Below are 27064 nucleotides of genomic sequence, written 5' to 3' on the forward strand. Positions count from 1 at the left end.
CCTCCCCCGTTGCGGAGCACAGGCTCCGGACACGCAGGCCCAGCGGCCATGGCTAACGGGCCCAGCAGCTCTGCGGCATGTGGGATCCTCCCGGACCGGGGCACGAACCCGTGTCCCCTGTATCGGCAGGCGGACTCTCAACCACTGTGCCACCAGGGAAGCCCGACAGGACCATTTTTAAAAGATGATGTTGGGTATTTAGATGTTTCAGAGCCAGTAGAAAGGTGGTGAGCCAGGTGTTGGGGGGAACGTTTTATCGTTCCTGCTTTCCTTGAGTGATTGCACCTGAGGTGGACCTCGAGTCCTGTCGCCTGCAGCAGTTTCTGCTTTTGATACTCACATAACCTGCTCTCTCTGTGCAGCGGACAATGATTTTTCTGCTTCCCTTCTTCACCTTTGGTTTGACCAATAAAACTTTATTTTTCAAGAGGGCAAGCCAAAAGACGATGGACACAAGGCAAGATTATCCTGTCTGCAAACTTTGCTTTTCATACATCAAAGTATCAAAAATAAAATACAGTTAGTTCTCATTATTTGCAGCAGTTATGTTCTGTAAGGTCTCTGTAGACCTGAATTAGCGGATGCTGAATCATTGCTCCTAGGAGAGATACAGGAATAGGCTCCTGCCAGCCTAGGGTCACAGTACTTTCACCGACTGACAGATGCATGACCTTGTTTTATGTATGTTTCTGTTTAAAGACACCATATTTAATATATAATGTTGGTTCCTTAATGTTGGACTCACTAGATAGAACTCCTGTCTGAATGAGGCTTATCTAACACAGGTGTATTCTCTGTAAGGCACGTCACAGCCTTCTTGGGCTTAGGAGCACTAGACAGCATTTCAGTACCATAGTCAGGAGCCAATTTAAATACCAAAATCACCAACAAGAAGCACCAAAAAAGGCTTCCCTGGTGGCGCAGTGGTTGGTAGTCCGCCTCCCGATACAGGGGACACGGGTTCGTGCCCCGGTCCAGGAAGATCCCACATGCCGGCTGGGCACGTGAGCCATGGCCGCTGAGCCTGCGCGTCCTGAGCCTGCGCTCCTCAGCGGGAGAGGCCGCAACAGTGAGAGGCTCGTGTACCGCAAAAAAAAAAAAAAAAAAAAAAAAAGCACCAAAAAAGATTTAGAACATCGCATTAAACAGGCTAGGAAAAGGACACTTGTCTCTCGTTTGAGAGCTGAAACGAGAAGGCACAGAGTTGCCTTGTTTGACCTCAGCTGGGAATGTCACGTTTTTCACCACTCGGCACATGCACACATCTGCAAATGATTGTGAAAGTGCCACGAGGATTGACTTGGGGGTTACAAATAAATATCAGAAAGTAAGTCAATTCACACATACCGAATCCACAAAGAATGAGGATCGGCTGCAGTTTGAAATGATAAAAATGCCTCGTGTTGAAACAGGGCTGTTCTTAGAAAGAATGTGATGTCCTTGCTTGACCAATTGTGCTTCTACTGACCCTCTTGTGTTCAAGTCAAAGAGATCCAACTTAGGATCTTCCCTGCCTAAGCAGAGAGTCAGGCAGCAGACTTACTGTACCATATGACAGATTGCCGAGTTTCCTTCATGTATTCATTCAGTAAACATTCACTGAGGGTTCGCTCACTGCTCTGGGTTCTTTCTATACTTCATCTCTAAGACACCCTCTAAGAAAGATGGCCTAGTGCCATATCCTACGTAGCACACATTTAATAAGAAGTCTTGGGGCATTTCTACGTACAGCACTTAAATTTCCACTGATGGGAAAATAATTTATGATCAAAAATAAACTGAGAGAATTGTTTTTTTTTTTTTTTTTTTTGCGGTATGCGGGCCTCTCGCTGTTGTGGCCTCTCCCGTTGCAGAGCACAGGCTCCGGACGCGCAGGCTCAGCGGCCATGGTTCATGGGCCCAGCCACTCCGCGGCATGTGGGATCTTCCCGGACCGGGGCACGAACCCACGTCCCCTGCATCGGCAGGCGGACTCTCAACCACTGCGCCACCAGGGAAGCCCGAGAGAATTGTTTTATAATGTTTTACAGCTGGAGCATGCTTTGTCCATGACAGACATTAGTTTCTTTATCAGTCTCTGAAACCTCAGTAAGAGAAGTTGAACAGATATAAATGATGATTAATCACTCCTTCATTTGCTTTAAGCAAACAGTTTAATTAAGCCAGTATATAACCCTTCACTTGCTCTTAGCAAACCTTCAGAGGTTCAGAACTGCCTGATCATGGCAATCCATGGGGGAGGGTTTTTTTAAATGATTTTTTCTTTTTTACTTTATTTTTTTCTTACTATATTTAGGTAAAACATTATAAAATGTCGTGTTGATAAATGTTTTGTTTTATATTTACTACCAAAGGTAACTCATAACCTGTCTCTTGAAATGCAGACATTCAACAAGCTCGTGGGAAAATTTAGCCAGTCAGTCTTTCATTTGAATTTAACCCAAATACTGTCGGCGACAATGGAAGGGAAGCTGGTTGTCTGGGACGTTTACCGCCCACTGCTGTCTGCCTCCACCTCTTTGGGCTTTCCCCACATCACACCTTGTAAACTGGTTCATTTGCAGAAGGAGGGTATCACTGTGCTTACTACAGTTGACAGGTACTTAATTAATTAAAAAGTAGCTATAGATGATTATAAAATTATTTCAAAACCCTTTTGGAGGTATACACGTATGTTGTACACGCATAGATTGTTTCTGGGGAGAGCCAATTAACTGGAAACACTGGCTGCCTCTGAGGAAAAGAACTGAGAGCTAGGATCAAGGATGGGGGTGGATTTACTTCTTTTTATAGTCTCATTTGTACTGATTGGTTTGCTTTTTAAAAAAAAAAAATCATGGGCATGTATTACTTTTTTTTTATAGTAATTTAATATTTTATTTATTTATTTTATTTTTGGCTGCGTTGGGTCTTCGCTGCTGCGCGCAGGCTTTCTCTAGTTGCAGCGAGTGGGGGCTACTCTTCATTGCAGTGCACAGGCTTCTCATTGCAGTGGCTTCTCTTGTTACAGAGCATGGGCTGTAGAGCACACAGCCTTCAGTAGTTGTGGCACGCGGGCTTCAGTAGTTGTGGCTCGTGAGCTGTAGAGCGCAGGCTCAGTAGTTGTGGTGCACGGGCTTAGTTGCTCTGCGGCATATGGGATCTTCCCGGACCCGGGCTTGAACCCGTGTCCCCTGTACTGGCAGGTGGCTTCTTAACCGCTGCACCACCAGGGAAGTCCCAGGCATGTATTACTTTTAACAGTCCTTTTGTGTTGGTGAAACAAAAAGTAACTAATTTTTTTTCTTCTGCCCTAATTAGACTTATTTTGCCCATACTTTAAATTTAAGAAAAGGACATAAATAGCTATATATTTTTTTCTGATTACAGAATAACATTTACCCATCATGAAAAGATGAACCACAACATAACTTTATAAAGTTCCCTAACTCTTTGATTTTGAGAGGCTGCGGGAGCACATAGATGATCTAAGCCTTATGCCTTAGCCTCAGACATAAAGGGGTTCACATTGCCAGATGCATCCCTTCCTTGCCAAGTGACCTTGGACAAGGTACTTAAATGTGCTGAGCCTCCAGTCTTCCATCTGTAAAGTAGGCATAGGCAATACTGTCCCTCCAGAGTGATTTTGTGAGGATGGCTTGCGGAATCTTAGTTCCCTGACCAGGGATTGAACCCTGGCCCTGGCAGTGAAAGCTCTGAGTCCTAACCACTGGACCTCCAGGGAATTCCCAAGCCTTGTAAAACTCTTAGTATGTCATCTGTACAGGGGAGCTCTCGGTAAAACAGCCATTATCAGTGTGCTGGAGACGATTGCCTCGTGACAAGAACCCTGCCCACGTGGTTGGAGTCACTGTGCCATCTGCTTCCCAGAAGCCCATTGCTTTATTGACCCCTTCTTTTAATACAGAGGAACAGTGAGGTCCTGGCGTGGCTTTACAAAGACAAATGTAAATCGTCATCTTCACTCACTTGATAAGAAAAGACAGTAGTAGAATTGCAGTTGGTGTTGCAATCAACTTTTAATTGTTGGGGGTTAGGACCCAGGGAAGACCAGGCCTGGGTTTCCTTTTCTCCATGTTAAATAAAACCCAGCCAGGACCCCAGAGCCGTTGCTGGAAAAGGTCTCAGGAAACACTTGGCTTGTTTTGCCATTTCTGTCCAGCAGAGGGCTGTGAATGACATTCTCGCCAATTACTCGGCCCACCTGCCTTGCTTATTAATCAGAAACCTCATTTAATCACTTTGCGTATATAAGAGAAAATTCATCCCACACCTCCCCCCGCCCCCCATGATTAGAATTATGTCAGAGGCTTTAAAAAAAAACAAGCTCATTTGGGATGGCTCTGAGGACTGGAAATAAAAGCTGTTTTGTCACGCAGCACTGCCTTTGGCTGTGGTGACTGGACAGGGTTTTACAATCGATTGCTCTCACAGCAGTGTCCTCCTGTATCTCGTTGCCAGCCTGCGTGATTTCAGAGGAATGGTTGATGGACTCTGTTGTCATCTGTAGTCTTTCGGCAGAGGATGTAAATCACTGCCCACTGCCATTGCATGGGGCTGATCTTGCGGGGCAGGGAAGAGGAGAGCAGAGAGCATGGGCTTTGCATAAGATACACCTGGATCCCTGCATAGCCTAGCCACGTGGCCCTGATAGGGTTGCCAGGTTTATGTACGTCCCAAACGTTGCATGGGGCAACTGCATTTGGGACCATGCAATATATGGGACATATTTATTCTGAAAATTTACTCATTGTTCATCTGAAATTCAAATTTAACTGGGTATCCTGCATTTTTATTTGCTAAATCTGGCAATCTGAGGCCTTGAGCCTTAAGTTTCCTAGATGTGAACTGGGATGACAGTAAAATCAGCCACATAAGGGCAATATTTTTTTTTAATAAATGTATTTATTTTTACTTCTGGCTGTGTTGGGTCTTTGTGCTGCGTGCGGGCTTTCTCTAGCTGCAGCGAGTGGGGGCTACTCTTCATTGTGGTACGCGGACCTCTCACTGCGGCGGCTTCTCTTGTTGTGGAGCACAGGCTCCAGGCACGCGGGCTTCAGTAGTTGTGGCTTGCGGCCTCTCTAGAGCGCAGGTTCAGTAGTTGTGGCGCATGGGCTTAGTTTCTCAGCAGCATGTGGGATCTTCCCGGACCAGGGCTTGAACCCGTGCCACTGCATTGGCAGGTGGATTCTTAACCACTGCACCACCAGGGAATCCCAGGGCAGTATTAAGTGAAAGTTTTTACAATGCCCGGAGTCCAGGGGCTGACATATAATTAGGTGTTCAATAGATGGTACTCATTACCATTATTTAACAAACCGATGTTATTCTCCATTTCAGCTATATTGTCACAGGTGACATTCGGGGTAACATCAAGTTCTACGATCACACCCTGTCCATTGTGAACTGGTACAGCCACTTCAAACTGAGCTCCATAAGAAGCCTGTCCTTCTCAAAGACCCCGGCAACTCCTCCGACTGAAAATACAAACTATCCTCCAGACTGCACTTTAAAAGGTGACCGTTTTATTGTAAGGTGAGTTGTTAATGAATCTCATCATTTGCATGGTCAAAAAGTGATGTCTTCTTTTAGTTTGTGTACAGTGGGATCTTCTTCCTATTCCTGGGATGTGAACTCGAGGGTACTGGCCTCCCTAGTCAGTCCTTCACCTGCCTTGCAGACGGATCTCCCTGGCTGATCACAATCACTATTTAATCGATTTTTTAAGTGAAACATCATTCTCCTGTTAAGAATGTCTAGTGGTGGGAAGCTGGAAAGGGCTCTAATCTCTGTTGCCTCTGGAGTCCTTTGCTGTAGGTTGGTCTCCTTTCTCGAAGCTGAGTTTGTCCTAGCACTACAGTTAAAGGGATTTGATAGTTAATAGCCATAACATTTCAAGACAGAATTATCTGTGAGTCTGCTTAATTACCCTTGTGGTATTTGCAGGCACATCTGTATGTGTGCACCAAACTCCATATTTGCATACACAAATGAATATTTGCATGTGCAGATTAGCTAATTGGACAACTGACTGTCCATCTGCATACTTAATGACTCAATTTACATGTAGAAATGTGGGCTTTTTCACTTGCAAATGGAGGCTGTTGGGTATTGGTGGTATATTTTTGGAGATGTTGGGTTAATAATGTCACTAAATTACAGACGACAGAGGCGTTTCGTGTGTAATTAGCAGCAGAATAGCTGGCGTGCCCCATTCCCTGCAAACACTGATGCTGTTGGGTCTCTCCTTGGCAAACAGGAATTTTATCATTGGAACGTCGGATGCGTCAGTGTACCACTTAACAGCAGATGAGACCAAACTTGAGAAGTTATTTGTAGAGCCCAAGGATGCCATTTGTGCCATCTCCTGCCACCCGTACCAACCCCTCATTGCCATCGGGAGTTTCTGTGGGGTGATCAAAGTGTGGGATTATGAACAGAAAAAATACCTCTTCAGCAGGATCTTTGAGAAGGGGCTTGGAGTCCAGAGTCTGACCTACAACCCCGAAGGTATTTTCATTTTGTCAGCCTGTCTTAGGTTTTAAACTGAAAACAGATCCAAATGGCTAATCCCTTGGCTGTCACAGCTCCAGGAAGGTTACCTTGACCCTCTCCCCGCACCAGGCCAGATGGGATGCCTTCTCCCCCTGGACACTGCAGAGCTCCGTACCGCCTGGTCTCATCCCACGATGCCATGCTTTCCAGTTTACTTCTCCTTCTCAGGACCTTGTCTGTCGTGTTCGTTGCTGTCTCCTTGGCACGTAGAATAAGGCCTGGCGTGGAGTCGATGTTTCTTGAGTGAATGAAGTCCTTTTCGATCATTGTTCTCTGGCTTGTGATTTCAGGAGCTCTCCTCGGAGCTGGCTTCACAGAAGGGACTGTTTACATTCTTGATGCAATGTCCTTAGAAAGTGAAACCCCAGAGCCTTTCAAATATTCCAGAACCAGTGTGACTCACGTCAGCTTCTCCCATGACTCCCAGTATATGGCAACCGCTGTGAGTATTTTCACTGAGTGTCGTCCAGGGGCTCAGCAACCTTATTTAAAGCCACAAGGGAGAGGGGCTGGGAGTTAGGGGGGATGGGGAGTAGCTGCTAGAGGTTACAGGTTTCTTTTGGGGGTGATGAAAGTGTTCTAAAACTGTGATGATGGATGCACAGCTCTGTGAATATACTAAAGCCCATTGAACTGTACACTTCCAGTGGGTGAATTGTGTGGGAGGTGAATTATATCTCAATAAAGCTGTTATAAAAGGAGAAAGGGGTGGGGGAAGTTGTAGGACTTCTGCCTGAAAACAAGACCAGGGCCTCAGAACTTCCAGACTTGGATTCTGCTACTCTGACAGCTCGTTTTGGTTTGTTAGTTTTTCGGAATCCTTTCTCTGCATCCTGGGTTTTATCTTTCCCTTTGATTTTTGACGAGATGACATTCTCATTTAAGCAGAGTCTTCCACCGAGCATTTCGGATTCTGGTCCTTCCCTCTGTGAATAGGGCTCTTAATCTCAGTAAAGATTTTTCTGGGACCCCCCAACATCTCCCTTCTTGCCAGTTCTCTTGGGGGATGGGGTGGGGTGCGGGGAAGCAGCCGGCTTCACTTGAACCTCTGTCCCTTACACGCTTCCCAGCAGCACACTGACTCAGGCGCCCCAGCTCCCTTCAGGCTGCTCCCGCCCTCTCCCCAACCCCTGTCACTCTCAGCCATCATGTATATATTTTTTAATCGTACCTTTTAAAATTTTGTGAAGCCGGATAAACAGAAGGGAGGACAGAGGCAGAAAGAGTCAGGGTTTCAGTTTCCAACAGAGAATGAGTTGGGGACCAGCAAGGAGAGTAAGACCATAGTGTCAGACAAATACCATCTCTCCCTGCCCCCACCTACCTACTTTGAACCTTGATTTTCTCATCTGCAAAATGGGCATTATTTTACTACTTGCTCCAATAGACAAAGGTTTTCCTTTTGCATAAAATTTCTAAAAGCAAAGTTAGTATGAAAAACATAGTGATGATTCTTAAGTTAACAAAATCTAAAAAGGAGCAACTTCTGCTCTTTTGCTCATACTCAGGATGTAAGTTTCACCGTGGCTGTTTACGTGGTGAGAGTCAAAAATGGACGAAGGGTCTGGGAGTATTTGGCAAGACTTCGTTCTCATCGCAAGAGCATTCGAAGTGTCCTGTTCGGGGTTCATCTGGACAGCAATGAGCCGAGACTGCTGAGCCTTGGGAGAGACAGACTCTTGGTGCGCTGTTTCATTTTCCTTTGCCTGGTCACCAGGAGCATGTCTCATTATCGTTACCTCCCTGGCTTCTGGCACAGAACCAGACCCACAGTACTTGTGTTTGTTTGAGAAAATGAATGTATGACAAAGTAGCGAAAACCTTTCTGAGTTGGCACTTGGCCTTCACACGGCTCTGACACCACACAGGGACCTGTGTCCTGAGTAAGGAGGCTCCTGGGAAGTGGCACGTTGACGGCGGGGTGGGGGTACTCCCCACAGCACCGACAGCTCAGCCACCCTCGCCTCTCAGTGTATGTTTTGAAGCCAACACTTACACTTTCTGTGTGTGTAGGGGACAGGGCCAGGCTTTTACCTCAATGTGACAACTCAGAGAATATCAGAGGGAAAGGTAGAGACAGCGGCAAATGCAATATTACATGATCGAGCCAAAAGATTCAAAATCAATCGATCTATCTGTGCATCCATCTTAACTTCCTTCCTTCCCTCCCCCCGTTACTTCCTTTATTCTATCCATCCTTCCTTCTGTCCATCCATGCTGGTCTGGCCACCAAAGCCTACATATGTGTGAAATTCAGCAGGCTGCTAATTTATGACTGTCAAGTGCTGAGACTTAGATATGAATTAGTTCCTACCCTCAAAAACTTGCCAAATAATGATAAGTGAAGCAGTACAACATAACTGTAAGAGTTCAGGTTTTGGAGTTAGTTGGACCTAGATTTGAATTCTCATCCTCCCACTTCTTAGCTATGTGACCTTGGGGAAACCACTGAACCTCTCTGAACATCTGTTCTCATCTGCAAAATGGGCACAACAGTACTGCTTTGCCGGGGAGTCGTGAGTATTAAATGGCATCATCTTGCTCATAATGGATACTCCGTATTGGTAGCTTATTAGAAGTTTGGGCAAGTCTTCTCCTAGAAGTCCTGATGCTGTCTTTCCGCAGAAAAGGACTGTTGACTGACTTCGTTCACCTCAGTCCTCATGCGTATTCATCTGGGCTTCTCTGTAGATCGAGTATAATCTACTCAAGAGCTACAAAGACCACCTGGAAGTCCTGGACATTCAGCGAACTGACCAGAGCAGCTACCCCACCTGTATGGTCTGGTACCCGCCACTTACCAAGGAGCTCTTCCTCCTCATTTGCAACAGTGGCTACAAAGTGAAGCTTTTCAATTCAACCACAAAAATGTGCAGGTAAGCACGGGAGCTTCCCGCTAATGGCACGTAAATCAGTTTCTCAGCGCCTGGCTTATTTCAAGTCCCACCTTAAGGACCGGCAAGCAGCTTGGCTACCATCACAACCCTCCTCCCTTTGCAGAGGAGGAAACTGAGGCACAGATAAGGGGGGAAGTTCTCACCAAAGGTCACATGGTTAGGAAGTGCCAGAGTCAGGATTCAAACCCAGAGCCCTTGTTTCTGAGCCCAGCACTGCACAGGGATAAGGTACCCAGAGCTCAGTGCCTGAGGCTAAGGGAAGGAACTGGACTCCGAGGCTCCGGAGAAGTTGCTGATGTGTGATAAAATCTTCTGTTCTTCCCTTGTGGATAAAAACAGATAGTTTCAGAATGGACTTGAGGACATGGGGAGGGGGAAGGGTGAGCTGGGACAAAGTGAGACAGTGGCGTGGACATATATATACTACCAAATGTAAAATAGATAGCTAGTGGAAAGCAGCCGCATAGCACAGGGAGATCAGCTCGGTGTTTTGCGACCACCTAGAGGGGTGGGGTAGGGAGGGTGGGAGGGAGACGCAAGAGGAAGGAGATATGGGGACATATGTATATGTATAGCTGATTCACTTTGTTATAAAGCAGAAACTAACACACCATTGTAAAGCAATTATACTTCAATAAAGATGTTAAAGAAAAAACGACAGATAGTTTCACCTGAATACTATCAGTTGTTTAATTTTTCTTATTCTTCGTTCTTAAAGGAGTTTTAAGTTCAACTAATAGCATTCTTTGTTCTCTCAGCAACTATTTACTGGGCCCCTACCTGAGCCAGGTGCTGTTCTAGGTGCTGAAGATGAAAACAAAACAATGTTTCTGTCACCATGAAATTTGCATTTTATTGGGGAAGTGGAGTTCATGTTAGAAGCTGGGCTGGAGACCCATGTTTGAGGTCAGCACACCTGGTGGTTTAAAGCCATGAGATGAGAGAAGATTCCAGAGGGGAACGGTAGATGGAGAAGCGGTCAAAGGACCAAGCCCAGGGCATCCAAAGCTTAGCATCCTAGAGCAGTGGTGCCTCCCTCCCGAAGTAGGTCTGCATCTATGGCTGGCCTCTTGTGCTGCTAGGCCTGTGGGTCCAGGCTTTGCCTCTCGTGATCAGCACTGATTATGGTGCACGATCCCTGTGTCGGGGCCCTGCATTTGTCATCCCGTTTCATCTGCAAGGACCCTGCAAAGGATTGTGTCACTGGGGATCAGAGAGGTGATAAAACTTGCCCCAGGTCAAGCTGCTGGTCAGGGCAGGACTTGACCCTTGAACCAAGCTGTGACTTTGTCGTCTCCTGGGCATCACTGGGCCCTGCTGCAGCCCTGGCTTTGGAATCCTAGCTAGTCAGCCCTGGCAGGCAGCCTCTTTCTTCCTGTGGTTTGGCTGCCTCGTGGGTATGGCTAGGAAGAGCAGAGTCAGGAGAAACTGGAGGTGAGAATGCTTTAGTGACCCCACCGAGGAGGCGGAAGTCGAAAAACACCAACAGCAGCTGACCCCATGCTTGAGGAGGACCTTTTCTTGGAAATGTATCTCAGATAAGATAGGTCCTCAAAAGGCCAGGATCACCCAGGATCTTTTTTTTTTTTTTTTTTCCCCAATAACCCTTTTTAATGTGGCAGGGACAGGAGAGAAATCCAGCACAATTTTTTTTTTTAACTATTAAAACACTGGGAAGGAGACATTTGAAAGAAATATGTAAAAAGGAGTTTTAGGAAGATTTCAGAGTCTTTGTACATCATCTTTAACGGACACAAACTTTTTGGACAAAGAATATCCCACAGATGTGCCCAGTTCTGAGAACTTCTGCGTTGGCTGAGCAGGTGGCTGGGGGATGCGGGACGGAGCGGCCCAGGCTTGGAGTTGCTGCTAACAGTAACAGCCACAGAGCCAAGCTGTGGTGAGGAGCTTCTGCCACTGAAGATCAAGGGGAAATTAGCATAAAGCAAATTTCTTTCCTTTTTTTTTTTTGTGGTACGTGGGCCTCTCACTGATGTGGCCTCTCCCGTTGCGGAGCACAGGCTCCGGACGCGCAGGCTCAGCAGCCATGGCTCACGGGCCCAGCCGCTCCGCGGCATGTGGGATCTTCCCAGACCAGGGCACGAACCCGTGTCCCCTGCATCGGCAGGTGGACTCTCAACCACTGCGCCACCAGGGAAGCCCCTTTTTTTTTGTTTTGTTTAAATGTTTCCATCCATTTCATTTTTTGTTGCTATTATTTTTTTCTTCCAGTTTTATTGAGATATAATTGACATGCAGCACTATATAAGTTGAAGGTGTACAGCATAATGATTTGACTTACATACATCGTGAGGTGATATCACAGTACGTTTAGTGAGCATCCATCAGCTCCTATGGGTACAAAATTAAAGAAATAGAAAAACTTTTTTTGTATAACTTTTTATAACAGTTCTTTTTTAAAAACTTTATTATTTATTTATCTTAATTTTTGGCTACGTCAGGTCTTAGTTGCGGCACGCGGGCTCCTCTCTAGTTCTGGTGCATGGTTTTAGTTGCCCCGTGCGGCATGTGAGATGTTAGTCCCCCGACCAGGGCTTGAACCTGCGTCCCTTGCCTTGCAAGATGGGTTCTCAACCACTGGACCACCGGGGAGGTCCCTAGAAAAACATTTTTTTCTGTGAGATGAGAACTCCTAGGATTTACGCTCTTAACAGTTCTCATATGTGACACACAGCAGGGCTCCTTCTATTTATCATGTGGTACATCACGTCCCTAGGACTTATTTATCCTGTAACTGGAAGTTTGTGCCTTTTGCCTGCCTTCATCCGGTTCCCCCTTCCCCCAACCCCTCCCTTCCGGTAACCACAAATCTGATCTCTTTTTCTATGAGTTTCTTTGCTTCTGAAGTATAATTGACCTATGACACTGTATTAGTTCTCGTTACACAACATAGTGATTCTGTACATTTATGCATACTTCCATTCATTTCAACATGATCACTACAATATGTCACTGTACAAAGATATTACGTAGTTATTGACTGTATTCTCCATGCTGTACATTTCATACCTGTGACTCATTTACTTTGTAACTGAAAGTTTGTACCACTTAATCTCCCTCACCTATTTCTTTCCTCCCCCCATGCCTCCTCCCCTCAGGCAGCCACCGGTTTGTTCTCTGTATCTGTAATTCTGTTTCTATTTTGTTACATTTGTTCATTCGTTTTGTTTTTTAGTTTCCACATATAAGTGAAATCATACAGTATTTGTCTTTCTCTGTCTGACTTATTTCACTTAGCATAATACCCTCTAGGTCCATCCATGCTGTCACAAATGACAAGATTTTTATTCCATTGTGTATCTTCTTTATCCATTCATCTTTTGATGGACATGTAGGTTTCTTCCATATATTAGCTATTGTAAGTAAAGCTGCAATGAACATAGGGATGTGTATATCTTTTCGAATTAGTGCTTTCATTTAGAGCCATTAAGTTAGGAGTTTCTGCCGTTGAAGATCAATTGGAAATTAGTATAAAGCATCTTTCTTAAAAAAATAGTTTATTGAAGTGAAATTCACATAACATAAAACCAGCCATTTTAAAGTGAACAAATCACTGGCGTTTAGTCCATTCACACTGTTGTGCTACTACCACCTCTATCTAGTTAAACATTCTCATAGTTCCAAAGTAAAAACACCTTTGCATAAAGCATCTTTTAAGTTGTAGGAACAATAAAGCCCTGTAACCACAACTTAATTGGGAAGGAATTGCCTTTTGATGATACATCCAAAATGATTAAAAAACGCATTTAAAAGCATTTGGAAGAACGTGAAGAGGCAGTTCACAGACAAAGGCCAATAAAACCTATGAGCAGATGCTCACCAGTACATCAAAGATGCAAATGAAAACAAGACATCATTTTTCACAAATCAGATTAGCAAAGATAAAAATGATGGATAGCGCCCAGCGTTGGCAAGGGTGTAAGGGAGCCAACCGGCTGTTGGCGGACGGGGTTGGGAGGTGTGGGGACAGCAGTTTGTTACCCTCTATTAAATTATAGCCTCTCTTCTGACTTCTAGGAATGTAGCCCGCAGAAGTACTCGCACAGGATGCCAAGACATAAGTAAAAGGATGTCTTGTTTGAAAATATTTTTAAAAATGGAAACAATCCAAATGTCCATTAATAGGGAATTAGTTAAATGATGGCTCGTCAGTACACTGAAACATGATGCTGCTTTTAGAAAAGGAGAAAAAGAAAAAAGAGATGATAGCTCTCTGCATAGTAACACGGAAATATCTCCAAGGCACAATATGAGATACAGCAAATTGCCAAACATGCATGAATATATATTTTCATCTAAAATTATAATTATATGGGCTAGACTATATATAAAAGAAATTCTCGAGTCGTATACACCAAACTATTACCCATGATTATCTTGGGATAAAGGGTGCAGCCATGTAGAGTTACGGGTAGATTTTCTACTTCATGTCTCAATACTTGAAAGTTTTCACAATGAATATGTAAAATGTTTTCAATCAGAAGAAAAAGATATTAATTTTATGAAATTGTTAGAAATTTTGACAGTACTAGGTAGCAGTTATATAGCTCCTACTATGTGCCAGGAACCGTTCTGAGTGCTTTATATATATTAACTTATTTAGTGCTCACTACAGTCTTATGGGGTAAATACTGTCATTATCCCTGTTTTACCGGTGAGGGACCTGAGGCCCAGAGGGGTTGACTAGCTTGACTTTTTTTTCTTTTGCTTATTTATAATTTAAATTAAGGTATAGTTCATATACCATAACATTTACCATTTTCAGTGGCTTTTTACTATATTCACAAAGTTGTGTAACCATCATCGCTATTTAATTCAAGAACATTTTCATTACCCCCCAAAAGATACCCCAAACCCATTAGCAGTCGCTCCCCATTCACGTCCTTTCCCCACTGATCCCCCACTGCTCCACCCCTGGCAACACCAGTCTACTTTCTGTCTGTATGGATTTGTCTGTTCTGGACATTTCATGTAAATGGGATCATATAATATGTGACTTTTGGTGTCTTGTGTCTTAGCATCATGTTTTCAAGGTTCATCCATGGTGTAGCCTGTGTCAGTTCTTCATTCCTTTTAATGGCTGAATAGTACTCCATTGTATCTGCAGACCACATTTTGTCTATTCATCCATCAGTTGTCAGTTGGGTTGTCTCTACTTTTTGGCTATTATGAACATTTGTGTATCAGTTTCTGTGTAGACATCTGTTTCATTCCTCTTGGATGTAGACCTAGAGGTAGAATTGCTGGATCATATGATAACTATATTTAACCATTTGAGGAACCGCCAGACTGTCTTCCAAAGTAGCTGCACCACTTTACATTCCTGCCAGCAATATGTGAAGGTTCCAGTTTCTCCACAACTTGCCCCTAATTTTTAAGGGTCAGAGCTGGGATTCAAACCAGAGCCTGTGCTCTTAACCATCCTCTTCCCTGCCTCTACCCACTCAATGATATTGGAGGAAAGTCCTTAAACATTTCTACTCAAACGACTAGAAAAGGGTGACCTATAATTTGCCGATGCATTGTTTACCAGCTGGTCGTTTTAGTGTTTTTAACATTTCACCTAATCCTCTGTGCACGTAAACCTGATGCTGGGTCGTCCAGCCTGATACTCTCCTGCGTCCTGCAGCCCAGTGGTCACGGTCAAGTCCGCCTTCAGAGTTCACCTCTGCTCACCTCTTCGGTTTTACCTCCCTCCACCACCAGCCTTCTTTCTCCTTGACTGTTTCTGCAGTTTTCAAGCAATAGTCCACGTCCCATACCTTTGACCTCCTGTGCCCACTGCCTGTTTTTCCGGTACCTCCGTATTTTCTCTGCCTTTCCAATTCACCTTCCCAAACTCAGCTCAGATGTCTCCTCACAGATGTCCCATCACTCCTTCCTCAGTGCAGGCTCCATGCCGGGAATTTGCCTGTCATCCCACTTCTCCCCTCATGGTGCTTCCATGTCTGTTGTTCCTGCAAGGCTGTGAGGTTAGCAACCAAATCTCACTCATTTCCGAGTCCCGACCTCCCGTCACGGTGCCTGGCACAGAGAGGTGCTCAAGAGAGACATACAAGGAGCATCTCCTGTTCCCACCAGACACGGGCTGGGTGCAGGGGACATGGGGAGAAAACACATCCAAACAATGAGGGGCTTAAAATATAATAAGATGAAATAGCTACCGTCCTTACCCTGGGGCAGACCCAAGTTTTGTGGGGTGTGAAGTGTATTTGGCTTTGTGGGTCCTCTTTTAAAATATATATATATATAATTAAGAATAAAAAGTGGGGACTTCCCTGGTGGCGCAGTGGTTAAGAATCCACCTGCCAATACAGGGGACAAGGGTTTGATCCCTGGTCCGGGAAGATCCCACATGCCATGGAGCAGTTAAGCCCGTGTGCCACAACTACTAAGCCTGCATTCTAGAGCCGCGAGCCACAACTACTGAGCCCGCAGGCCACAGCTACTGAAGCCCGCACGCCTAGAGCCTGTGCTCTGCAATAAGAGAAGCCACCGCAGTGAGAAGCCCACGCACCGCAGCGAAGAGTAGCCCCCGCTCGCGGCAACTAGAGAAAGACCGCGTGTGGCAGCAAAGACCCAACACAGCCAAAATAAATAAATAAATTAATTAATTAAAATAAGCTACAAGGATATACTGTAAAAAATACATATTAAAAAAAAAAAAGAATAATAAATGGCTAGTGCCCCTCCCAGGCCTCAGGAGATATGTGTGCAAGGAAGGGGTCCTGATGCTCAAGTCTGGCCAGCTTCAGGGAAAATCCACCTCTGGGCTTGAGGTCCTGTCCAGGAGCCTCCCTTCAGATCAGATTCCTAATTAGCGTAAGAGTGTCTGAATTCAGAAGTCGGACTGCTGTGAGGGTGCGATTCATCACAGTTTGATGCGCAGATGGATTTTTGGGGATCCGCGCGTTGCCTGTAGACCTGCTGTCATCTGTCTGGACACCAGGCTGAGGTCTTGGCCCCGCTGTGGGGATGGGGGTGTTTCCTCGCACCCTGCTGACTTTCCTCCCGTCCTTGCAGCGTTTTTCCCATCCCTCGTTCGCATGCACGTTCTCGAGGCATAATGTTCCCTTCACTCAGCTGTCAAGGAGGAAAGTCAGAGCCGCGGCTGTGAAGAGCATCCTTCACAAGCAGAGTTTCCCCAGAGCGTTTGCCGTTTGGAGCTGTTGCCCCTTATTTATGGCCGCTGTTAGCAGTTGAGGGAGAGGTTCTTACAATGAGCTTAACTAAGCAGCAAGACAGGAAATTCAGAATTTAAAAAGTATAGGGCAACGTGAAAGGGAGTGAGTTATAAAACCTGCGTTGGGATTTGTGGAATTTAGAAAGCGTTCCTTTTTTCTCTTGCAGAAAGACACTTCTCGGGCCAGTTTACGGATCTCCCATCGAGCAGATACAAATCCTCCCAGTGAAAACCCCTCTGGAACTTCAGAAGCGCTACATGGTGTTTATTAACAGGGACAAGGTACCAGCCCTTTGCTCTCTGCCCCGTAAGGTGACCGTGTACTTGGAGCCGGAGGCAGTCTCAGGTATTTCAAGACTCAAGAACGCCGGCTTTCACAGCCAAGCCCGCGACTCCCATCCTGCTTCACAGTGAAAATGGCCATGAATGAGCGGGAATGACTCTCAGAAGAGTCACCTCATTTTCTCTGCTCCCAAAAGTACAAGACACATGGTCCACCAAGGGGTTCTTCTTTTCTGATTTCTTTACAAGGAAAAATCTTATAAAGACATACAAGTTGGTTACACTTAGTTGTATATTTGATGACTAATCTATATGGGAAGGCGCCAGAATTGTCCTGGAAAAGCCTGGACATGTGACCATGAAGATAGGAGGGAAGCTTCCTTTCTGTGTCCCTGGTGGAACCTGCGTCTCTTCTCCCAAGGGACCACCGTGCAGGGCACAGTGTGTGCTAAGCCCCAGTCATGGGAAATGCAGCTCTCACACACTGAGATGGCTGGTTCTAGATACACAGGTCCTTCCCTTAAACAGATCTGGAGGTTACAGCTGACCCTGCCAGGCCCGGCCTGGGGCCCGGTTATCTGAGTCTGAGTATCTAGTTACATCTTCCTTTCTAGGTTGGACTTCAGATCTTACCAGTTGATGGCAACCCACATAAGACATCTGCTCTTATATGCCACCCCAGCGGGGTGGCTGGGATGGACGTTTCCTATGATGGCCGCTACGCCTTCACAGCAGGAGGGCAGGACCGGTCGGTGGTGCAGTGGGAAATCAATTTAAGGTACGTGATGCGGCGAGAAGCTTGGCCCCATAAGAAGGGTGTCAAGTGGAGACCCCTTCTTTTCACTCAGGAACAGCAGACAGGTATTAAACCCCTACGACATGCCAGGCACTGTGCTAGGCCTGAGGGTACAAAGACAGCCAAGACTCAGGCATTGCCTTTGGGGTGCTCCCCGCGACACCCGCTCACATTAATGTGTAGACAAAAGGTTACTGTTCTGTCCCAGGGACCCATGGTATTTGCAGGTGAGGCCATGTGATTCCACCTTGTTCAGCCGGGCCCCATGAGTTACTTCTCACCCTGTCGCCACCTGCAAATTCACACCAGTTAGAGAGATCTAGCCTGAATCTCCAAAGAGTGTGTTACAGAAATAGTAAGAGTATCATTTGAAATGTGTATTTTCAGTCTACTCTTCTCACCCCCCTGCCCTGAGCTGAGAATCTCTGCCTAGGGCGAGGCTGGAGAATTGCATGGTTGAGCATCAGAGAGACACGGACTTTGAAGTCAAAGAGACAAGGGTTCAAATCTGAAGCCTACTCTCTGCTAGCTGTGGGCCTGAGGGCAGGTTTCTTAGCAGCTCTGATCTTTGGATTCCTTGTCTGTGAAATGGGGTACATGGGGGTAAAAATAGGGACTTTTACAGGATCCTTGTAAGGATCAGGTAGGCTGATATATGTAAAGCACACAGCACAGAGATAAGGACTCAGCAAATTAATCATTTCCTTTTGTCTCTTCTTCCTTATAAAGGCATTGGCTTATGAGCTCAGGATCTTTGTTACTAAAAAAGGGGGCAACCACTGTGGTGATCCTCTCATCTCCCCAAATTCAGCGAGCAGCCCCAGGGCAGAGCCAGTTCCTTGCCTGACCACCTTCTCCAAGCCCCTGCCTCTCAGCCAGGGTCCCATTGAGGAGCTGGGTAAAAGCAGCTCGGAGGCACCAAGCTCCCTAAAAGAACAAACCTGATTCATGGCTCCCAGTAAAAGCACACCCCTTACTGTCTGCCACGTGCACATCTTTCTTCTGTGCAGACATCGCCCCTTAACCTGAATAGGAGCAAGAACAGCCAGGTTAATCCGCTTTGGAACCGCGGGGGTTTCAGTTTGCATTTGCAGCTCTGACCTTCACCTCTGCCTTCACCTAAGAGGGCAGATCTTGGGAATTTAGAAGCTGGAGGTGAGCTCTCCCCTTGAAAAGAACCTCCTGATCACATCCCCAGAATGAGCTGCTTAATTCTTGGACACTAACCTGTTACCTGGACTGATGGGGCAAGCAACACCCTGGTGAGAGAACAGTCTTCCTTTTTTCGTTTTTGTCCTCTTCTCAATCATCTTGGGATCTGCACTAGTAGAGATTTAAAAAAAAAAAAAAGCACCCACTTTCCAGTAGCTTTCCTGTGCATGGCCAGAGTCCAGGCTTCTGAGAATTTCAATTTAATCTGTTTCAGGGACAAAAGATCATTATAAACTAATTAGCACTTCATTGCTGCTTCTGGTGTTTTAATATGTTCGGTGCTTCACTAATGGGAAGAAATATAAAAACCCTAAACAAGTAAACAAACAAAATTCCCTACCAGATCTACCGGTGGTGAGCCGTAGGGCGAAATGAAGATGATAAGTCCTCTCACGTTCACATTATTTTAACCAGTGCACTCCTAGGCCCCCAAACTATCGTTGCAGCATCTCAAACTTCCCCTGGGAGACCCCTTCCCTCATCTTTCCCCCTGTCTTGTCTGGCAGGCCACCCTCTTTCTCTCCTTGTCTGGCATCTGTTTTAAAGTCCCCCATTTTGTGCTCAACCTCATACCCCCCTGTAATCCTGCTGCCTTGCTCAGACAAGAGCAGAAAGACCTGGATTCAAATCCCACCTCCCCTACTACTTGCTGTATGACCTGAGGCAAGTCCCTTCCCTTCCCTGAGTCTCAGTTTCTCCGTCTGTTAAATGGGGATATTATCACCATGTTCAGAGCTGTTTTGAGGGTGGTGATTTCTACCATTGCTATTCCCCCTCCTCTCCCCCTCCTCTCCCCCTCCCTCCCCTCCCCCCCCCCCTTTTTTTTTTTGCGGTATGCGGGCCTCTGACTGTTGTGGCCTCTCCCGTTGCGGAGCACAGGCTCCGGACGCGCAAGCTCAGCGGCCACGGCTCACGGGCCCAGCTGCTCCGCAGCACGTGGGATCTTCCGGGACCGGGGCATGAACCTGTGTCCCCTGCATCGGCAGGCGGACTCTCAACCACTGCGCCACCAGGGAAGCCCCCCCCCCCCCCCGCTTTTTTTGTTGTTGTTGTTGCTAACATGAAAGCCTTTGTTTTTAATTTGGTTGATACACATTTGACAAAATATTTTAGAATAAAATAATCCATGAACAGGCACAAGGTATTTACAGTAACAACTGTGAAAAACATAAAACTGATGTATTCTTAAACAGTAAAGTCTATTTATAAATTTTTTTGTCGTGAATCCGGAAGACTTTCAGTTCTGCTCATTACCCTGGTCTGAAGCCCCGACAGATGGTGTGTAAGGCCCAGGAGTAGGAGGTGCAACTCTAACACATTTGGCAAGTAAGGACCATCTGTTGGTTTGAGCTCACGGGGAAGTGAAGGGCCAGATCTTGGGGTTAGGTGCCCTTTCTCCTCCCCCTGCTTTCCCTCCTCCCCCTCCCCCTCCCCCCCTAGGGAGCGTTTACTGGGCTCTTGCTCTGTGCTGGTTGCTGTGCTCACTGTTTCTTGGGCTTTAGCTCATTCCCCACAGCACTGAGTATATTTCTGGGCACACACACAGTAGGTTTTCAATAAATGTACCTCCATCTTGTGCCCCAATGACCTCTTTTTTTGTGGCAAGCATTAGAACCCAACTTAGGCAGAAAGGGGAAGTTACAAGCGGGTCCTGGGGTCTCGGGTCACCGCACTGCGGGGAGAGCAGGCCAGCCCACCCTCAGCGTTTGCTCTCAGCTCGCCTCTGCTGTTGCTGTCACTCTCTGCAGAGCTGAATTTCGTCACTCAGTGGGAACTCGGCCACTGACAGTCCCCAGATTTCACACCAGAGAGAGGGAGTCTCTTGCCCCAGCTCTGGTGGGACAAGCCCAGCCCTGTCCCTCTGGCTCTCAGGTCAGCTGAGCTGACAGTGGCCAGGAAGCAGGGGACATGGTGTAGTCCTGACTGCTGGAGGGCCGTTCCCAGAGAATCCAGAGCTCTGTGAGCCTGTCCCCTGGGGCCTTCCAGGTGGTGACAGGCTCCTCCATGTCACTTGGGCCTTTACCTGGCCCTGCTTCAGAATCAAATGGCCAATAGTGGCCTCACTGCCCTCAGAGCCTGTTGGGATTGGGCCTGGGCCTGGCCTGGAGGCCACAGAGCGGGAGCCCTCTCAGCTGGACACCTGCCTCGATGGGTAATATCAGAGTCAAGAGCCAGGTGAAGACTGAGCCCTACTGGAGACGGTCCTCAGGCCCGCCTGGACCCCAGGCCCACCTGGAGAGTACACCAGCTCCATGGACCTCACGCAGCCTGCTTGGGTGGGGCTCGTGCGGGGCTGTGACAAGAGGACCGAGGACTGTTCTGTGGCTGACTCTTGCAGGAGAGCTATAGGTGCACCTCAACACCCAGTTCAACAGTAATCAGTCCTGAGCCAGGCCCTGGGCTTTCCATGTATTGTCTGATGTGTCCCCACAGCCATCCTGTGCCGTAGGCACTGTTGGTATTCCTGTTGTACAGATCTGGGAACTAGCTCAAGGGGTTCAGTGATCTGCCCAGGCAATGGAGTAATGTGCTGGGGCTGGGATTCGCATCAACCCCACACCTCAACAAAGATTCATCACAGGAGAAAAATAAAGGGCTTCACGTGGAATCCTCTCTGTGCACTCACTTTAATTCTCACAACAGTCCCCTGAGGCAGACCCTGTAATTATTTCCATTTTACAGAATAGGAAGCTGAGGCCCTGAGTGGCTAAGTCACTTGCTCATGGTCACACTGCTTGCAAGTGGCAGAGCCAGGGCTCACAGGCATGTCCCTTTGACTCCAGCTTCTGTATACATAACCACTTCTCCGCCATGGTCTGCACAAAGTCTGTCTTAATAACCCTACAAAGCGGCTAATGGTCTGATTAGCAAAAATCCAGTTAGTGGATTATTAAGATGATTTCATATTATTATTAGCATTTTGTATGAGGTAAAGTCAGCCTCATACAAAAAGTAGGTTTTCTTACCACTTAAAGGGCCTATTTTTGGAAAAATCTGACCCTGTGTTAGAGAGCAGAGGGCTATTTTTATCTGACTGGCGTGGGTCCCTTGCGGCCTCCAGAGTTTTTATGGAAGCAATTAGCGACCGCCACCCACCTGTGCCACGTCCCATTCTTCTGGCTCTGGTCACATGCAGATCTAAAGTTACCGGAGGGCCACTGGGGAGACTGTGGACTCACCACCCTCCCTCCCTCCCTCCCCCCAGAGATTGCAGACAAATTGCCAGGCGTCTGCCCTGTCATCCACGAGAGAATATCATCGTCATTAAGGCGGGTGCCACACTTGAAATTGAATTTTCCATTTGCAGCTTCATTTTGGAGGGAATTTACTTAACAAGTTTACAGAGACCTTAGCCGTATCCTCGCTGTAATACCCTCCGGAGGTCCGCAGCTGGGCAGCCTTGCAGTGCGTTGTGTTCCTGACTGACTGCTGGCTAATAACGATGTTTCTCTCGTTGTTCTAGTGCCCTGGAGGCAGCAGTTTCTCTTGGGGGCGAAGACCTGACCCCATTCTATGGTCTGGTGTCTGGTGGCAGGGGAGGAAGATTCTACAGGGTAACTATCCTCAGAGTAAACACTTCCTGGTAACATCTAGTTAAGTCTGTAAAACAGATGTGCCCGGGGTTAGCCTTCTTGCTTTTTGCCAAAGCTGTTTTCCCCACTGAGCTTAAAATGTACTTTCTAGAAAATGTCCTTGAAGTCTAAATGGCTGCTTCAGACTTAAGCCAAAAATGCATGTTGTGTTTCCACTTCATTTCCACATAGGAGCTGGAAGACTATTTTTACTATTCTCAGCTCCGTAGTCAAGGTATTGATACAATGGAGACCAGAAAGGTGTCGGAACACATCTGCCTGTCGGAGCTTCCTTTTGTCATGAGAGCAATTGGCTTTTACCCATCAGAAGAGAAGGTAGGTAGAATGAAAACAAGAACAGCCGTGCGATGTGTTATTTATAAAAACGACCTCGGGGAGCAATCATTATAGGTCAAAGTAAAAATTTAACACTATTCTTACATAAATGGATCAGAAAGGAGGTCCTGGGCATAGCAGATGCACTGCTTAGAAACAGACTTGCCATAAAGATATTCTTGTAAGGCGGATTCCTTACCGGAGTTTGATGTTGGTAAGAGCACGGGCTTTGGAATTAGACAGAAGGCCCCTAGCTGCATGAGGACCAGCCTCATCCAGTTCAAAGAGTTGATGCCCGCACAGCACTTGGCACAGAGTAGGCTACGTAGGAAGAGCTCAGTAAATGCTCGCTGTTGTGATCCTTTCCCTGTAGTTGCCATTCACCTGGCCTGTGTGAATGGGCTGCTCCTGCGAGGTGGGTGCTCATCCCGGGCTGCGGATGGAGCTCAGGAGATGCAGCTGCTCCTCAGAGCCTCGTAGCACACCCCAGCTGTAAGGGGCTCCCAACAGGGACCAGAGGAAATGGTCCTCATGGAAACTGTGGCTTAAAATGCAACTGATTGGGTTCTCTTACTGGAAATGCTAACACATTCTCATCGTAGAAAGTTTGGAAAAGATACACAAGTGGAATGAAGAAAATAATTACCTATAATCCCAGTACACAGAGACAACAGTTATTGGTATCTTCCTGGATTGATTTATATATAATGTATATATATATATATATATATATATATATATATATATATATATACACACACACACACACATAATTTTAAAAAAACTAATGGGTACCATATTGAATATATATTTTTATCCTATATTTTCACTTGATATTATGTAATACGCATTTCCCATTTCATTAACAATTCTCTGAAAACTTGATTTATAAAGGGTATAGCTTAATTTTAAAACTTTGTCTGATTTAGAAAATAGACCTGTAAAGAAGAAAATAGAAATGACTCAGAGGTGATCATTATTAACATTGTGGTGGACTTCCTTCTATTGTTTTATGTTTAGATATAGATAAACAAAGAATTGTCATTATATGGGGTATATAGGTATATATGTCAACATTTTGCAGAGTACGTTTTTATGTATATGTATACGTGTATAGCAACATTCTCAGTAACTGTTGTTTTGTGAGCATGTGGTGAAAATTCCTCGATAATATGCTTTTTACCCCCGGCTTTATTAAGATATAATTGACATATAACGTTGTATGCATTTAAGATATTCAGTATAGTGATTTTATATACATATAGATTAAAAAATTATTACCACAGTGTGGTTAGTTAACACATCCATCCCCTTGCATAGTTACAATTTTTTGTGTGTGATGAGAACTTGAAAAATCTACTCTGTTTGCAACTTGCAAATATACTGTACTGTATTGTTAACTAGAGCCCCCATGCTGTACCTTACATCCCCAGGATATGTGTATCTTATAATTGGGAGTTTGTACCCTTTGACCACTTTTCACCCATTTCTCCCACTCCCCACCCCCTGCCCCTGGCAACCACCAATCTGTTTCTTTGAGTTTGTTTGTTTGTTTTTTTTTTTGCGGTACGCGGGCCTCTCACTGCTGTGGCCTCTCCCGTTGCGGAGCACAGGCTCCAGACACACAGGCTCAGCGGCCATGGCTCACGGGCCCAGCCGCTCCGCGGCATGTGGGATCTTCCCGGACCGGGGCACGAACCCGTGTCCCCTGCATCGGCAGGCGGACTCTCAACCACTGTGCCACCAGGGAAGCCCTCTTGTTTTCTTGATAAAAGCCATTCTGACAGGTGTGAGGTGATAGCTCATTGTGGTTTTGATTTGCATTTCCCTTATGGTTAGTGATGTGAGCACCTTTTCATGTACTTATTGATCATTTGAATATCTTCTTTAGAAAAATGTCTATTCAGGTCTTCTGCCCATTTTTTAAGTGGGTTATTTGGCTTTTCGCTATTAGTTGTGAGTCCCTTATGTATTTTAGATATCAACCCCTTATCAGATATGTGGTTTGCAAATATTTCCTCCCATTCTGTAGGTTGCTTTTTCATTTTGTCGATCGTTTCTTTTGCTGTTTAGAAGCTTTTTTTTTTTTTTTTTTTTTTTGCGGTACGCAGGCCTCTCACTGCTGCGGCCTCTCCCGTTGCGGAGCACAGACCCCGGATGCACAGGCTCAGCGGCCATGGCCCACGGGCCCAGCCGCTCCACGGCATGTGGGATCCTCCCGGACCGGGGCACGACCCTGCGTCCCCTGCATCGGCAGGCGGACTCTCAACCACTGCGCCACCAGGGAAGCCCTGTGCAGAAGCTTTTTGGTTTGCTGTAGACAACATGCTTTCGAAAGGCTGTATACTCAGTTGATCCATTCCCCAGTTGACAGACACATAGGTTGTCTGAAGTATTTTGGCTGTCAGAGACATGGCTGTGATGCACATCTCTGTGTATGGTTTTTGCATACTTCTCTCATTATTTTCCTGGGTCAGAGTCCTAGAAATAGAATTACTGGGTCAGAGAATATGAACTTTAAGGCCCATTGCCAAATAGTTTTCCAGAAATGTAGCATTTTGCAGCTCACCATCAAACATACATAACTCCTGAAACCCAGCTAAGACTCAATGTTCACATTAGGTGTCCGAGCACATTTTAGTGATGTGAGCTGTGGTCCCAGTCATTTCCCTTGGCTTCAGTGGCCTACCCAGAATCACCTTTTTCTGGGTGCTCCAAGTATGACTGGAAGGTGACTTTTATTCTCCAAGTAGCATCTGGAGAAATGAGTTTTCAGAGCCCATAAACCCAGCTGAGTCTTGAATGAGTACCTTAAAAACATCAGGGGGACTTCCCTGGTGGCGCAGTGGTTAAGAAGCCACCTGCCAGTGCAGGGAACACGGGTTCGAGCCCTGGTCCGGGAAGATCCCACATGCCACAGAGCAACTAAGCCCGTGCACCACAACTACTGAGCCTGTGCTCTACAGCCCACAAGCCAAAACTGCTGAGCCCCTGTACCACAACTACTGAAGGCCACACGCTCTAGAGCCCGTGCTCTGCAACAAGAGAAGCCACAGCAAAGAGAAGCCCGCGTACCACAACAAAGAGTAACCCCTGCTCGCTGCAACTAGAGAAAGCCTGCGTGCAGCAGCAAGGACACAACGCAGCCAAAAAAAAAAAAAGTCAGGGATTCTTTAAGCTCCTCAAAAGGTCTTTTGACCAGTGTTCATTTTGTAAAAGTATATGGTCAGAAACAGAAGCAACTCCCCGTAAAGTTTGTGCAACCCACATAAAAGTGTTCCCTAGAGCTGTGTTTCTAAAGCATGTTCCTTAGAACATTGTTTCCCAAACTGGCAACCTGCAACAGAATTACCTGGAGCATTTATTTAAAAATCAGATTCCTGGGCCCCATCCCAGATCTAGCCAATCAGAATCTCAGTGTATGGGACCTGGGAGTCTGCATTTTACACTTTGCCCCTTACCTGGTAGTCCAGCCGGGAAGAGGCCCTCCTCCACAGTGCCGCACAGACTCAGTTGCTACCTGCAGTGTCTAAGGATCATATTCATATGAAACTCACCAAAATGCCATCATGGGGGCTTCCCTGGTGGCGCAGTGGTTGAGAGTCCGCCTGCCGATGTAGGGGACACGGGTTCATGCCCTGGTCCGGGAAGATCCCACGTGCCATGGAGCGGCTGGGCCCGTGAGCCGTGGCCGCTGAGCCTGCGCGTCCGGAGCCTGTGCTCCGCAACAGGAGAGGCCACAACGGTGAGAGGCCCGCGTACCGCAAAAAAAAAAAAAAAAAAAAAAAAAAAAATGCCATCATGAGCCATATGTCTCACATTTCCTGTAAGCACTCAGGAGCCTCTCTCTGATGGCTGCAGATCCAAGCCTTCCTACTAGGGAAGCAGCACAGGGTAGCGGCTGGGAGCACAGGCTCCTGGGTCAGGTGGCTCTGGGTTTGACTCCTGACTATAACCACTCGCCAGCTGTGAGACTTGGTCAAGTTTCTGAACCTCTCTAAGCCTCAGTTTCCTCATCTGTAGAATGGGGCTAATAGTAGTACCCAGCCCCTGGAATTATTGTGACGATTAAATGAGTATCTGTTTAGTACAGTACAGGGCACATGTTAAATGTTTGAAAAAACACCATCCAGTATTATTACCTCCACCATCCATCCTATCCTCGTCTCTGGATGTGTGATTATAAAAGGCCTTTAGATGAATGTCTCTC

At 46.3% G+C, this 27064-nt stretch overlaps 1 protein-coding gene across 1 annotated transcript in view; it reads left to right on the plus strand.

Moving 5' to 3' along the window:
- Positions 1-27064, plus strand: part of CFAP251 (cilia and flagella associated protein 251) — an 80130-nt gene that overhangs the window by 25740 nt on the left and 27326 nt on the right. Inside the window, exons 9-18 of the mRNA XM_065889533.1 lie at positions 2385-2599; positions 5341-5535; positions 6260-6510; positions 6846-6997; positions 8064-8237; positions 9247-9431; positions 16824-16938; positions 17553-17716; positions 22410-22500; positions 22711-22854. Of these exons, the coding sequence (XP_065745605.1) occupies positions 2385-2599; positions 5341-5535; positions 6260-6510; positions 6846-6997; positions 8064-8237; positions 9247-9431; positions 16824-16938; positions 17553-17716; positions 22410-22500; positions 22711-22854 (1686 nt within the window). The remainder of the gene's footprint in view (positions 1-2384; positions 2600-5340; positions 5536-6259; positions 6511-6845; positions 6998-8063; positions 8238-9246; positions 9432-16823; positions 16939-17552; positions 17717-22409; positions 22501-22710; positions 22855-27064) is intronic.

Source organism: Phocoena phocoena, chromosome 13 (genome assembly GCF_963924675.1).
Source record: "Phocoena phocoena chromosome 13, mPhoPho1.1, whole genome shotgun sequence".
NCBI classification, from domain to species: domain Eukaryota; kingdom Metazoa; phylum Chordata; class Mammalia; order Artiodactyla; family Phocoenidae; genus Phocoena; species Phocoena phocoena.